At 43.1% G+C, this 15,837-nt stretch overlaps 1 protein-coding gene across 1 annotated transcript in view; it reads right to left on the bottom strand.

Moving 5' to 3' along the window:
• The window catches only part of ADAMTS18 (ADAM metallopeptidase with thrombospondin type 1 motif, 18), a 160,801-nt gene that overhangs the window by 104,560 nt on the left and 40,404 nt on the right, over positions 1-15,837 (bottom strand). Inside the window, 1 exon segment of the mRNA XM_011946030.1 lies at positions 1,328-1,338. Within this exon segment, the coding sequence (XP_011801420.1) occupies positions 1,328-1,338 (11 nt within the window).

Below are 15,837 nucleotides of genomic sequence, written 5' to 3'. Positions count from 1 at the left end.
GCAACCTCCACCTCCCAGGTTCAAGCGATTCTCCTGCCTCAGCCTCCCGAGTAGCTGGAACTACAGGTGCGTGCCACCACACCTGGCTAATATTTTGTATTTTTTGGTAGAGACAGGGTTCTATCATGTTGGCCAGGGTGGTCTCGAACTCCTGACCTCAAGTAATCCATCCACCTTCGCCTCTCAAAGTGCTGGCATTAAAGGTGTGAGCCACCATGTCTGGCCCTATCTGTTTAAGATGAGACAAGTAAAGGCCCCCCCCTTCCCAGTGAACACCTGAGTACTCCAAGGTCACTCCACAGAGGCTCACTGAGTCCTCTCCGCCTGTGGTTCATGCAGCTGCATCACTGGGCAAAGTCGATTTGTCCAAATAATCCTGATCTCCTAGCTAGGCAGGTAGAGTGGTCCCTGTGACTTTCTGAGTCACGCTGATAATGGCAGACTAGAAAAAAGGTTCCAAAAATCTTGCTGCCAAGGTCCTCAGAAACGCTTGACTTTCTTCTCTTCCCTTACCTGGGATGTTCAGCGACTGCAAATACTCCAAGAGGCTCAAAATGAATGATCCTTTCACTTTACTCACTAACCCAGTGGGGCTCCAGAACAACATTAACTAACATGGCTTTGACTATATGCAATGGTTTATGCTCCTGACCCAGAGATGAACAGATTCAGTCTCTGCCTTCAAGGCCCTTCAACAATAACCGTCTGTATGGATGTAGACGTCATTCTAGCAGCTCTTAATAGATACTAATAACATATTGATGAAATTTATTTAGCTAACTATAATTTCTACTGAAATGAACGCGTAGTGACTGCAACAGCCCAAATCCCATGAGACCAGAATACAGCGTCATGGCTGTATTCGTAACTCCATATTGGTTTGGAAAGTATAAGCAGATTCTGTCCAAGTTATGCCTGTGCCTAGTCTCAAAAGAGTATGTGCCTCTAGGAAACTCTTTTTAAGTTCTATGTACTAATATCAAAATGGTTGATATTCTTAACATCTATTGCATACATTTTAATATTAATTAAAAAATTAAATGTAAAAATGTTAAAATCCATACAGTTTATAAGCAGCCACAACCTATGTTTCAGCATTTATAAATTAACCTCAGTGGTTTAATCATAATCAACAGATGTTGGTAAGTCCCCTTCCTGCTTATTCTCCCCATCTTCCTTTAACATATCCATCTGGGGGTCAGTGTTTCCTATGCACCAGACACCACACATAGCATTTTATCTGCAGAATTTCAACTGACTCTCACCACAGCTCTACTTGTTTTTTGCTGTTGTTATTTTATATTTCATTTTATTTATTTTCTGAGACAGGGTGTTGCTCTGTCACCCAGGCTGGAGTACAGTGACATCATCTCAGCTCACTGCAACCTCCACTTACTGGGTTCAAGCAATCCTCCCTGCCTCAGCCTCCGGAGTAGCGGGAATTACAGGTGCCGCCATTACGCCTGGGGAATCTTTGTATTTTTAGTACAGACGGGACTTCACCGTGTTGGCCAGGCTGGTCTCGAACTCCTAATCTCAGGTAATCTGCCTGCCTTGGCCTCCAAAAGAGCTGGGATTACAGGCGTGAGTCACCACACCTGGCCTTGCAGCTCTATTTGATGGGTACTTTGTTAACACCTCCATATCACAGGGCTGTCTGACTCCATGACCTGCCCTCACTCTTAAAAAATACACATTCTGTTCAGATTCAGGAAAGCTTCCAGAGAGGGTGGGGGTGGGGGACAGCTGAAATGCTGGACTCTGAAGGTATGACTCTTTAAGAATAAACCAGTTTTGGGCTGGCATAATGGCAGTAGGTCCTAGCCTCCTGCCAACTACCTGCTATTCCTTTCCCCATTTCAAAAGGACCAGAAGAACAAAGAGATGCAAGTAAACTCAAGTCATTCTCAGAAGTGAGGGCTGAGGTTAAGTGGCATGAAAATCAGAGAGTCGGCTGGGTGGGGTGGCTCACACCTGTAATCCCAGCACTTTGGGAGGCCGAGGTGGGTGGATCACGAGGTCAGGAGTTTGAGACCAGCCTGACCAACATGGTGAAACCTCGTCTGTACTAAAAATACAAAAATTAGCCAGCTGTAGTGGTGCATGCTTGTAACCCCAGCTACTTAGGAGGCTGAGGCAGGGGAATCACTTCAACGTGGGAGGCGGAGGTTGCAGTGAGCCGAGATCATGCCACTGCATTTCAGCCTGGGTGACAGAGCAAGACTCTGTCTCAAAATAAATAAATAAATCAGATTCCTCTCAATTTTCACACCAAAAGGTATGAAATAAGAAAGTCCTGTGTTCAGCAGAGATACTCAGAAAGCTTCCTGCATGGATCCAGACATAACTGGCTCAATTGTTTTCTGGAACATGTCCTTACTGGTCATCACCAATCTAGTTCAGATTTCACCCTGCAATGTTCTTATTCTCTCTCGTGGGGTATATTCTATGTACTTTCAGGGCAGAACTGGACTACTCTGCCTTGCAACAGCCACGCCACATCCTGTATGCCAGAGATACTCCACATATATTTGGGAGAGACATATCCACAATAATAGAAGATACCGTATCTTCCCCTGAGATAGCCAAATATGCCCTAACAATCAGTTAAAAGGACAGATACCAAAGCTGCATGACCTTTACAAGTGGTTTGGTCATGAAGATTTTCTCAATCTAGGGAAGACGAAGGAAAGCTGTTTGACACCCTTGTGCCTCATAATCCTCTTTGCTCCATGCTTATGAATGTGATCATTTCAAAGGAAGCTTAAGGGTATCATTTGGAAAACACATGACTGCCACAAAGACTGTTGGTGAACTGTGAATGACCAAGACGACAGCTAGCATGTCTCGATTTAATGGAAACGAGACTTTCCATGAAGTTCACATGGGAACATGCAGCCAACCTTCCCCCTGGATCATTCCAGGCTTTGCTGCTGTGTCTGCTAATAACACTCCTCTTCACACGTTGGCATCCTTGGGAAGTGGAGGCCTGAATGGCGGGGAGGAGATGATCCTACCTCATATCCATCTAATTTGTGTGTTTTAATGTGAATTTCATGATCCAATTTTGGGTTCTCCTCCTCCAATTCTTCTTTGCTCCAAACCGACACTGGGGAATGCAGCATTATGAAGTTAAGAATACCAACAAATTGCACCGAACAACTAATCTCTTGAGCTGCTCTCTCTGTCCTTCCTGTGTTCTCATTCCAGTCTGGTCATGTATTGCCCCAAGCATAGACTAAGCAGTGGTCTCCTCTCTCCTCTCCCTGTTGACAATCTCTCTTCTCCCTTGCTCCAAAGTTATTTTTTCCAAAGCATCGCTTTTAACAGGTCACCCACCATCATGCTCTATCACTACAAGATGAATTCTTGACCAAGAGATATGGATTTCAAGCCACAGCAGCCCAATCCCATCCAAATGCAGCATCTGGTAGCTTCTCTAGCATCTTCTACCTCTTATTTTTTCTTTTAACTGAATTCCAGCTGCATTCGCTCCATCGCTGTTCTATAAATTAAAAAGCCAAGTTCCCATCTCGGAATCTTTTCATTTGCCACTTCCTGTGCCTACAATGCTCTTCCCCTAGATATCTCACTTCATGTAGGTTTGTGTCCAAAGGTGACTTTTTTTTTTTTTTTTTGAGACAGAGTCTCCCTGTCACCCAGGCTGGATTGCAGTGGTGCAATCTTGGCTCAGTGCAACCTCCACCTCCCAAGTTCAAGCAATTATTTGCCTCAGCCTCCCAAGTAGCTGGGATTATAGGCACCCACCACCACGCCTGGCTAATTCTTGTGATTTTAGTAAAGATGGGGTTTCACCATCTTGGCCAGGCTGGTCTTGACCTCCTGACCTCGTGATCCACCCGCCTTGACCTCCCAAAGTGCTGGGATTATAGATGTGAGCCACCGCGCCTGGCCCAAAAAGATGCCTGAGGAAACAAGGTTGGCTTTGTTTCTATAGGATGCTTCAAAGGCCACCTGTTCAAAGCATCCTATCGAATGAAACAAAGCCAACCTTGTCATTCTCTCAGTCAGCCTTTCTCCCCCATAACAGTCCTTATCATGACAGGACAGTGCCGCATGCAGCTGTTTCCTTCTGTGTTTATTGTTCATCCCTCCTATTAGCTCCTTAAAGGCTGGGACTTGTGTCTGTTCTGCCAACTTCCCTATGTCCATTGTCTGGCATCTGGTAGGAGCTCTGTAAATATTTTTGGTATTAATCAACTAAAAATAAAGCAACAGGTATAGTGCTAAGGGAGATATAAAACAAGCAAGACTTCAATGTCTACATTTAAGAACCTCCTCTACTTCTGGAGCTAAACACATTCAATTAATCGGATATATTATATCCTTTTCCCAATTCATCATTCTGATTTACACAGTCCCCCACCCCCTTGGCTTCCATACCATTCACAGCACATATCAAGGAGACAATTATTTCTTTAGTTTTTCTCTCTTTCCCTGTAATATAAATTCCGGGCAAAACAAAGTTGATATTGTATTTGATTTTGTGCCCTTAGAATTCACATGGTACTGCCGTGACACTCAAAACATACTGACTGAATAGGGGAATATATAAAATTCTCTAGGAGTACAAAGTTAGGGCAGACCATCTCTGAGGATAGTGTTTGAACTTTTTTATACAGTGGGGGAATGGCTGAAGGTTTTGAATGGAAAAGACATAAGAACCAATCTACATTATAGAAAACCCTGGCTAATACCCAACTTATGGGGCATTTCTACTGCCTGTAGCAGGGAGAAGGTACTAACTTAACACTTGATATTCTGCCTGGCATTACTGTGAAATATGACAAAAATTTAGACAAGAAGAGAAATGTATATAGTAAGCTACATTATCTAACATCTAGTTCATCAGCTCTTCTTATACCATTTTTGCTTCAGATTTTTAAAAAAATCTCAACATTTCATATATAGTTATTAAAATATTGAAATGTAACCTCTCCATATGAAATCAATTCAGATAAGGTTTTTTGGTTTTTTTTTTTTTGAGACAGAGTCTTGTTCTGTTGCCCAGGCTGGAGTGCAGTGGAACAATCTCAACTCACTGCAACCTCCGCTTCCCAGGTTCAAGCCATTCTCCTGCCTCAGCCTCCCGAGTAGCTGGGATTACAGTCATGCACCACCACGCCTGTCTCATTTTTGGATTTTCAGCAGAGACAGGGTATCATCATGTTGACCAGGCTGGTCTCGAACTCCTGACCTCAAGTGATCCACCCACCTCAGCCTCCCAAAGTGTTGGGATTACAGGCATGAGCCACTGTGCCTGGACGTAGATAAATATTTTGATATAAGATTAGTATCCCTTGTCACCAAAAGTCTGACTTCCTATTTAACTTATCATTATCCAAATGTATTTGGTTTCTAAGTTGGGATAGTAAGGAATTTATACTTGATTCTCAATGCATGTTTGCTGAAAATAGTGACTTTCTCAGAAGGAACAGTTGACTTGCATTCTGTAACTAAGCTGGTGCTGCATAAATAGCGTCTGCCATATTTACAAGACAGGGATTCCAATTTTTGGAATAAGTGATGCTCTCCCTTCCCAAGGCTGCTGGCTGCTGATGCACACTATCACAAAAACACGTGTTTTTACTTGTTTCTGTGGTGGTAATGGGTTATGTCAAGCTTTCCACCCGACCCTGCCCTGCCTCCCTTGGAACTGACAGCATTTATTTGTTAAACAGACAGCTGGAGCTGGAAGTCTAGGAATCAGCTGCTAAGAAATGTGATTAAGTATGCTACGTGGCATCAACCCATTGGATAGCTGCACAGTGGAGCTGGATGATTGACAGGACTTCCCAAGCTCTCCCAGGGGTGGGGTGGAAGAGCCAGACATGATCACCATGTTGGAAACAGCTGGTCCCAATTTTTCTCAGTTATTTATCTTTTCCTGTCCCTCCTCATCTCCTGCCTTGAGGTAAAACCAAGAAAAATAATCATAGAATTACGAGATGTTAGCAATTGTGCAGTCCATCCCCCTGATTTTACAGAGGAAGGAAATGGGATCTGGGGAGAACAAAGAATTGTCCAAAGTCTCAAAACGGATTAGTAGCAGAACATTTTTGGCTAGCATTTAGTCTTCCTACTTAATGAAGTGATTGGACTTGGTAACTTAGGGGTTATTCCACATCTGAAATTCTATTCCTTTTTCACTTGGGATGTAGGTAACTTGCCATGATACAAAGTATAATTCCTGCACAAGACAGCAAGCTCCCTTGAGAGCCTAGCGTACAAAAGTGTTTTGATGTTGCTGCATAATGTCAGAGCCCAGTTAAGGGGCTCAGAGCTCTTCATCAACCTGGCTGAACACCAGGCTTAACGATGCAAATACCTGTACCCAACTTGGACTTTAAAATCCAAATTTCTAGCGTTTTAAAACCAATCTTCTAAAATAGACTGCAAACCTGTATCTGCAGGCCCAACCTGGACTCTGATAGGTTTTGTTTGTTCCTCTCTGTGTGAACTTTTTCCTAAAGGAATTTGAGCCCAATACTGTCATTTCATCCAATTTTTCAAGAGAAGCCAGAAATTCCATTTTGTGTGTACAACTGCTGGGCAGCAGCAGCTAGAGAGTGGCTGCCCCATAAAGAAGTGGCATAAGCTATCCAGTTCATCAAAGCCCTACCCCTTCTGCATCCCTCGTTATTATACTGGTCTGGTGCCCATGAACATTTGACTTTGTGACCCCTGCCCTAATTCAACCTTACACTTGCTGCATTTCTTATGCAAAAGTCATATCTTGCTAGCTAGGGCCTTTCTTTTTCCTTCTTTTATAGCTGCCAGATCACGTATCACAAAGCTAAGAAATCCATGCATACCCAAAGATATTTTTTCCTCCTCAATAATTACATTTGCATGTAATTTATTACATGCAAATATGAGAAAACATGAGGAAGGCTGGGATAGAAGCATGGCTTATTTAACTTTGTGAAATCTGTGAGTTTGCAAATTCTTGGTGCCGTCCTGCAGAAACAAATGACAGAAGCCTGCAAAGGGGTAAACACTTCCGTTCAGTGAACTATGCTTGCCTTCTATAGCATCCAAAATGTCACCCCAAACAGATGCTGGGGATGAAGAAGAGAAGTCTGACGGCAAAAATAGCAGAGGGCCATTTGCATACTAATATCCTCCATCCAGATTCAGGTGCAGAAGGACATAGATAAGATAATATGTTAGGCAAATGCATATGTGGTTAACTCGCTAACATGTAACTGAGAGATTAATGGAACATGTGCAGTGATTTCCAAGTTTTTCCTCCTGCTGTCATCGATTTTCTTGGCTCACCCAACTGCCATGCAAATTCTCTTCCTGTTACAAGCACAGTGTGGCAGGAAGAAAAGTGGCTTTCTTGCCAAACTCTGGCTCATTTCCATCTTATGTCAGATAGTCAGGGGTCATGGATCATTTTACAATGTTTTTCAAAATTTAAAATGGCTCAGGTCATCGCTGTCATGGGATAATCTATATTTCACAAACCAAATACGTCTAGGCTTCCAGATCACCAATAAAAGCAGATAACCAGCTTCTTGGAAACAATCTCAAAATGCACTACTCAAGAGTACACACACAGACGAAGCTCTATCCTAACTCTGGCCACTTATGCCTCCTTCTCTGCAAATTACTCCATATCCCTTGTTTTAAATTTTAATGTAAAGCATTTGAATGCAAACTGCTTCTGCTGCCATGTCTTTCTTGTAATAAGGCGATTACAAGCTGAGTATCAGTAACTTGCCATGATCACATTAAGAAAATCAGCAGCTAGATGTTGAGTTTTTTAACTTCTGCCAAAAAAAATTTAAAAAGTTTTGATTCTCCAATCATAGCTAAGATAACACGTAAACTGAGATGGCAGCCAGTATCTTCCATTTGTCCATCAACAAGACTGTGAGTAAAGCAACCTTTTCTATCCAGGAGTTTATTTATTTAACTGATGACTGCTGCCCTCATTTGGGTGCTGCAGACTCATCCATGAAGCTGGATGAGAAAGATGGTGCCTGCTCCTGTATTCTCTGTGGTGCTATCTCACCACTACACTGACTCCCAACCCCCATCCTTTACTGCTTCCTAGGATGGCAGAGCTTTCCACTGTTCTTTAAACTTGCTAAACCTGTTTCTGTCTTTCTCTGGTAGAAGCTGTAGGCACTACTCGCTCTGCAAGGCTAGATTCACCTACTCAGAAAGCTTTTCTTTTTTTGAGATGGAGTCTTACTCTGTTGCCCAGGCTGGAGTGCAGTGGCACCATCTCAGCTCACTGCAACCTCCGTCTCCTGGGTTCAAGTGATTGTCTTGCCTCAGCCTCCTGAGTAGCTGAGATTATAAGCACCTGCCACTGTGCCCAGCTAATTTTTGTATTTTTATTAGAGACAGGGTTTCACCATGTTGGCCTGAACTCATGACCTCAAGTCATCAGCCCGCCTCAGCCTCCCAAAGTGCTGGGATTACAGGTATGAGCCACTGTGCCCGGCCAGAAAGCTCTTCTATGACCATCTCATCAAAAACACTTCTCACTAAGTTGTAATATCAGAAAACAACGTGATCATACCACAGACTGGAACCAAATGTCTGGGTTCAAATTCTGACTCTACTGCTTGTAAGGCGTGTGACCTTGGATGAGTTACTGACTTTTCTGCCTCCGTTTACTAAACACAAAATGAGGATAAATGAAGGATACAGGCTTGCTCTGAGCACTGAAGGCATTAATATATATAAATCACTTAGAATAATGCCTGCCACACAGTGAGTGCCTGATGGGCCCATTTCATTTGCTGCTTTACTGTCTGAATATACTGGGTTTCTTGATTGACTGGTTGTTCTCTCCCCGCCATCAATGTTCAGGGAAGGAGAAAGGAGCAACCTTGTATATTCTGGCCCAGTTTTTTAATCCTCAGATTCCTGGTACCAGGAATAGTATCTCATGCGTAACAGATTCTGAATAAGTGTTTGTCGATTTAATGACTAATGTCCAAATGGTACTTTTGTGTCAAGGTAGCAACTTCTAATGAAGCTGACAGCAGTCAACTAAACGAAGAAGTCATTAGGTGGAGAATCAGTGATGCGATTCAGTAACAAATAAAAACAAGAGCAGACTGGGCACAGTGGCTCATACCTGTAGTCCCAGCACTTTGGGAGGCCAAGGTAGGTGGATAGTTTCAGCTCAGGAGTTTGAGAGCAGCCTGGGAAACATGGCGGAACCCCATCTCTACCAAAACTACAAAAAATTGGCCAGGTACGGTTGCACACACCTGTGATCTCAGCTAGTCAAGAGGGAGGCTGAGGCAGGAGCATCATTTGAGCCTCGAAAGTCAAGTCTTCAGTGAGCCTTGATGGTGCCACTGCACTCCAGCCCAGATGACAGAGTGAGAGCCTATCTCAAAAAGCAAAGAGTAGTCCAATCTTTACATGATCTAATTCCACAAAATGCATCAAAGATTAGAGCTTAAACGAGGGGTTTGTTTTGCTTGTTACTGTTTTGTTTTGTGGGAGTGGCATGGTATTACAGAAAACTCCTTTCATGGCAGTGTGTGTCCATCAGGTTAATTCATTCAACAAACATTTGTATTTACAATGGGCCAGGCAATGAAGCAGGCCCTGTGAGCAAGGAATGGAGCAGGGCTGGATGAAGCCGTCAGGACAGTCAGTTTCTTACCAGGAAGACCTAAAGATGCACAGACATCACAAGACAGCCCTTTACTGCCTATTCGGAAGACCACTCAAAAGGCACCTGATAAATTCTTGGAAAGGTTTCATAGAAGACGGGAATCTATTCCTTCCTTAAAGAGGCTAAAGTTAGCCAAATGAACAAAGAGAGAATGGGGGAAGGAACGCCAGGTGAGGGAGTAGAGGTGAAATAGAGAGAGGAGCTCAGTTGCAGCCATTTGATTTTTCAAGCATAGAATAGATCTGTGCACTGATATGCACAGGCTGTTATGAGCAGAAAGTGGCAGATTGTTTTTAGAAGCCCTCAATATAAAAAAGATAATGTGTGCCCACATGTGATTCAAAATAAAAATGTTAGCAAAACTTATGTTCAGCCAACACTGAAATAGCCAGAATTCTACAACTTGGAATAAAATCTACAAAATCTACTATGTTCATTAAAGCTAAGCACTTTGAGCTTTACCCTAAGAAAAATGCAGACTCCTCAGGGATTTTAAAGAGAAGACTGGCTGTGGCTGCATTGTGGAGGATGGATTAAAGGGAAGACAAAAACTGAGAACAGGAAATTAGTCAGGAGCTATTGCCTGGGTTTCTGCAAGAGATAATAGCAATGGAAACCAAGCAATGATGGTAAAGATAAAGTAAAGTGGAGAAGAAAATTTAAGGAGGGTACTCAGATCTTTTTTGTAGCTAACTGTGTAGATCAGAGAAGAGCCATTGGTCTCACTTTTTATCACCTGTAAAGAATCACCCAGCCCTTGCCGGGCATGGTGGTTCATGCCTGTAATCCCAGCACTTTGGGAAGCCGAGGTGGGTGGATCACGAGCTCAGGAGTTCGAGACCAGCCTGACCAACACAGTAAAAACCCGTATCTACTAAAAATACAAAAATTAGCTGGGCATGGTGGTACACACCTGTCATCCCAGCTACTCAGGAGGCTGAGGCAGGAGAATCACTTGAACCCAGGAGGCAGAGGTTGCAGTGAGCAGAGATGGCACCACTGCACTCCAGCCTGGGCAACAGAGCCAAACTCCTAGGAGAGGGGAGGCGAGGGGAGGGGAGGGGAGGGGAGGAAAAGAATCGAATCACATAGAAAGAATCGAAAGAATCGAACAACCCGCATGTGGGGTTATTTAAATTTGATCCATGACAATGAAATAAAATGAAAAATTCAGCGCCTCAGTTATACTGGCCATATTTTAAGTGCTCAGTAGCCTCATGTGGCTGGCAGCTACCATACTAAACAGCTTACAAAGTTCTAGGGAACAGCATTGCACATTATTGCCAAATATGTTGGTGATGCTGCCACATCTGATGCCACCATCCTTCCATCACCTCTATCCAATCTCAATTGTGCATGACCCCTTTAAACATTTATATTTTTTCTTTTTAATCTAAAAGACATCAAACCACTTCTGAAGTCAGGAGTGTCTATCTACTTGCAGGCACAAGTTAAATGCATAAATATGTTGGAAGATAAACGTACCAGATTACAAATCAAACCATTATTAGTCCTTTGTTTCGTGTAAGACTAAAAGAAAGGCCAGGCAAGGTGACTCATGCCTGTCATCCCAACATTTTGGGAGGCCAAGGCAGTTGGATCACCTGAGGTCAGGAGTTCGAGACCAACCTGGCCAATGTGGTGAAACCCTGCCTCTACTAAAAATACAAAAATTAGGTACACATCTGTAGTCCCAGGTTCTTGGGAGGCTGAGGCAGGAGAATCACTTGAACCTGGGAGGCAGAGGTTGCAGTGAGTTGAGATCACACCACTGCACTCCAGCCTGGGCCAACAGAAGAAGACGCAGTCTCAAAAAAAAAAAAAAGTCTGTGACAAATGAGCTGGAACCTGGCAATGTCAAATAACAAGTAACTATCTGAGTATTCCTAACACAGTACCAGTGGCCAGGAAGACAGGGAGTCACCTTAATGAGATTCAATTCATCTCCCTTTTAATAGTTGCAAAGAATTTTGTAAATAACCTATAATCTGCTGGGGTTAGAAATAGCAGAATGACAATATCTGAAAATGACAAGAACTCCAACTCTACTTGGTTTCAAGTTAAACAGAAAGAAAAGGTATTGTTTTCTTAATGAAGAGGCCAGGCAAGGGGACCCAGGAATTCATTTTAGATGAACTGATACAGATATTTCACTTTCTGAGTTTCTAAAGAGCCTCACAAAGGGATCCATCCACATCATGGAAAGGAGGTGGTTTGGGGAAACAGATAGAGGTGCTCTAACTTTAGAAATGTAATTGCTACTGCCCTTTAAAAAATGCATTTCATTGATCACCTGTGTTCCCAGAAACTTTAGTATCAGAAAAACAGTCTCTCCACATTGAAGATGCCCAGTCATGGTGCAGAAAAATTGAACAACACCAAGACAATCATGTAATCAATTGCTGACCACATAGATGTGTCAGGCACACCTGATAATGCTCTGGGACAGAAGACAGAATCACGTCACACCATCCACTCCTCTGCTCCAAACCCTTGGCTGGCTCCTGTTCAGTTCAGAGTAAACGCTGAAGCTCTCATCATGGCCTATGTAGTGGTGTCATGTTAATTTTGTGATTTGCATGACCTGAATGCACCCCTTCTTCTTTGACTTCATTTCCTAGTGCTCATCCCTGTTAAATGAGTCCCAGCTACACTGGCCTGATGGCTAATCTTGGAATATGCCCAGCATGATGCTCCAGTATGGGGCATTTCAAAGTCCTATTTATTCTGCCCTAAACAGTTCTCCCCACAGGGTTCACACCGCCATTTCCTCCTACACATGACCTCCTCAAAGAAAACTTCCCTAACACTCTGTATGAATTCTCCACCCCATCCCTTCCCATGCCTGCTCCCTGCTTCAGTTTCCTTCATTACACTTTACCCCCAACAGATTCAATAGATTCTAAATGGCTTTGCCTATTGTCCATTTCTACACTAGCGTGTAGGCACCAGGAATACAGGCACTGCTGTATTCCCAGTGCCAAGCCCCATTTCTAGCATAGAGTAGACATCGCAAATATTGGTTGAATAAGTCAGTGCCTCTGTCCTGATGGAATTTACATTCTAGATGGCAGATCTCTGTGCAAAAATATCAAGTGCTAAAATTACATCTCTCTGACACTATAGGAATGTCTTTCATTTACTCTTCAGTTCAATCAGGCAGTAAATGAGAAGGCGTAAATGGCATCTATTAAACCCTTTTCTATGCTGACTTGATGAGTGGGCTGGCAGAGGAAACTTTTAGACAGTGTGGAGAGCTCATGGTATCTGAAAAAGCAGAAAAATGTAGGCAATAAAGAAAGAAAAGGACCCAGAATCAGGAATGAATGGATACCATCAAAGGGGTAATGTGCTGGCCATGATTTCATCGAAAGTCAGCTGCATTTTTATGAATAGTATTTAAAGCACTCTAAAACTGAGTGACCAGTAACCCTCTGGTCACCATGGAGGTGAAAACGGATGTCCAGAGCAGAACATGACTTGTTCAAAGTCATGGAGCGGCCACGCTCTGCCTAGAACTCAATGTGCGGCCCTCTTGGGTACAACTCTAGGTTCGGGGCAGTCATTATTACACCATAGCCCTAATACAGGGGTTTCAAAATGAAAGGCTGCCTGAGGGTTTGCATTCATCCAAAAGGGGAGGCAGGCAGGTTTGAGCCAGCAGGGGCTGGGCTGCTTACTGTTACACATGGCCCAATGGACAGGGTTCTAAGCCCTGAGCTGACATACAGACCAGCTGCTATGATCTGAATGTTTTTATCACTTCAAAATTCACATATTGAAACCCAGTCACCAAGACAACGGTCTTAGGAGGTAGGATCTCTTGGGAAGTGATTAGATCCAAGAGGCAGATGAAAAGATGATTGCTCTTATAAAAGAGGCCCCAGAGAGTTGCCTTGCTTCTTCCACCACGTGAAGACACAGCAAGAAGGTGGCAATTGGTAACCCGGAAGAGGGCCCTCTCCAGAACTGGACCGTGCTAGTACCCTGCCCTCAGACTTCCAGCTTCCAGAACTGCGAGAAATACACTTCTGCTGTTTACAAGTTACCCTGTTATAGCAGCGCAAGTGGACTAAGACACCATCGAAACAAAACACCTCTGTGGACTGGGCCCATTATGGTCCAAATGCCTCTATTGTGACTCTTGCTGTAGGTCCATTCCTTCTTCAACTATCCTCTGACAAACAGAAGCCAAACGTGAGGAACATATCCATCCAGTAGGATTTACTTAGCCGGGGTGGACACCATATTCAGCTGGTCCTGGCTATGAACCATACATGTGGTCTAATGGGATTATTACCGCTGAGATATTTGATTCAAGTTAACAGGGCATTATATGATTGATGATGATTTTGTTTGTTTTTCAAGACCATCAACTTCATTATAAAGATTGATCCCCTGGAATCCATTCAACCTGATATCACTGCACATTAAAACACATCCTTAGCAGCCATTTGGTGGGGTGACAGTGGGGAGGATAATGACCCCATTTCCAAAGGATTTTTAAATACAGTCTAGTCCGTTTAAGTGTGTTTGTTTATACACTATTTATTGCTTTGTGTCTGGAGACAGCTGGTGGTCATAGAACAGGTAAGAAATAAGACCTAGTTTTAAGTTCTGGTTATCAGCTAGGTGACATTTTTCAGTTACATAACCTCTCTGAGCTTCAGGCATCTTATTTAAAAGATGAAAAAGACAATAGCTTTATTTGGGGGCTGGCATGAGGATTAGGTGTTTGTCTAGTACCTGGTACATAGAAAAATGTTAGTCATTAGTTTAACGGAGAAGAAAGTTTTCAGGGAAAGCAAATAAAACTAAAGCGTTAGCAATTTGTGTGAAAAGGAAGTGATCAGTATTTAAAAATACCTTAATAAACTGAAAGAGGAGGGTGGAAATGTATTATAGATTAAGATAAACACTTAAGATTACTGCATTTGAAATTACTTTTTGAATAAGAATAAAATAGCGTTCTCACCCAAAATGTGACTTACCAGGAAAATTTCAAGAAAATATTTAGCACAAAAAGCAGGCAATTCTTAGATTTTTGGAATTCTAAAACCTAATAATAAACCATAACTGATAAACATTAATGTAGGATTGCCATGATTAATTCATCAGACCTGGGATGGTCCTTTAGCATCCATGTTTTTATAAGCTCCATGGATGAGCCAACTCAGCCATCCTCACTCTCGAGTGCACAGCAAAGCTGCAAGACAACATGACCATCTGCTTGTAAGTTACAAGTCTGTGTTCCTTCCACCATTTCTATCTGGGCTCTAAACATGCAGAAAACGCTAGGACCATGAAGCTGCATTTACCTATGGCTAGTGGGACTATGGATGATCTTCCCTTATCAGCAGAGCTTCACAACTTTATTTCTGGTCCAAGGAGGTCTGAGGAAGGATACAGCAAGCCTTGGTACCAGAGGAGACCTGAGGAAGGCTGGTGAAATTTACCTTTGGGGAAACTGGAAACTATTTAGGTCTCTCCGAATCAATTAGCAGTTAGTAAATGTGACCTGAGATGGGGTTGGAAGGTGGGTAGGGAGTGTTTGTAGGGGAGGCCAGTGTTCTCTGGAAAACCAGTAAGGTCCTTGGGACTGGCCTCTGAATACCTCTGCAGCCTCTCAAGGATGCTGTTACTTGGCTTTCCACTCAGTGTGGTGCATCACGGTGGTCTGATCAGTTCCCCAAGTCAGCCATACTTCTTCCTCCAACAGAGCATCTGCACAAGCCATTCCCTCCACTGGGGCTGCTGTGAGGTTTCCTCTCTGCCCAGTTAAGGTATCTCCCTATCACTTCTCAACTGAATCACCTTTTCTCTCAGGGCTGCCTTCACTCTTCATAAAGCATAACTTCACAGCACTATGCTCCTTTCTTTTGAAGCACTTGCCCCCGTTTTAATGACATAGCTCCATCATTCTTTGATGGAAACACTCACTTTGACAGTGTTTTAAGCTATACATTCCAGAAGGTCAAGGATCACACCTTTTAAAAAGTCAATCATTTTATCTCTAGCACCTATCAAAGGCCCTGACACTAAGCATTTAAAAAAATAGTAATAGGCCGGGAATGGTGGCTCACGCCTGTAATCCCAGCAGTTTGGGAGGCCGAGGAGGGCGGAGCACGAGGTCAGGAGATCGAGACCATCCTGGCTAACAC

Source organism: Colobus angolensis, unplaced genomic scaffold, assembly GCF_000951035.1.
Source record: "Colobus angolensis palliatus isolate OR3802 unplaced genomic scaffold, Cang.pa_1.0 Scaffold248, whole genome shotgun sequence".
Classification (NCBI taxonomy): Eukaryota; Metazoa; Chordata; class Mammalia; order Primates; family Cercopithecidae; genus Colobus; species Colobus angolensis.
This window is presented reverse-complemented; position numbering and strand designations above follow the sequence as displayed.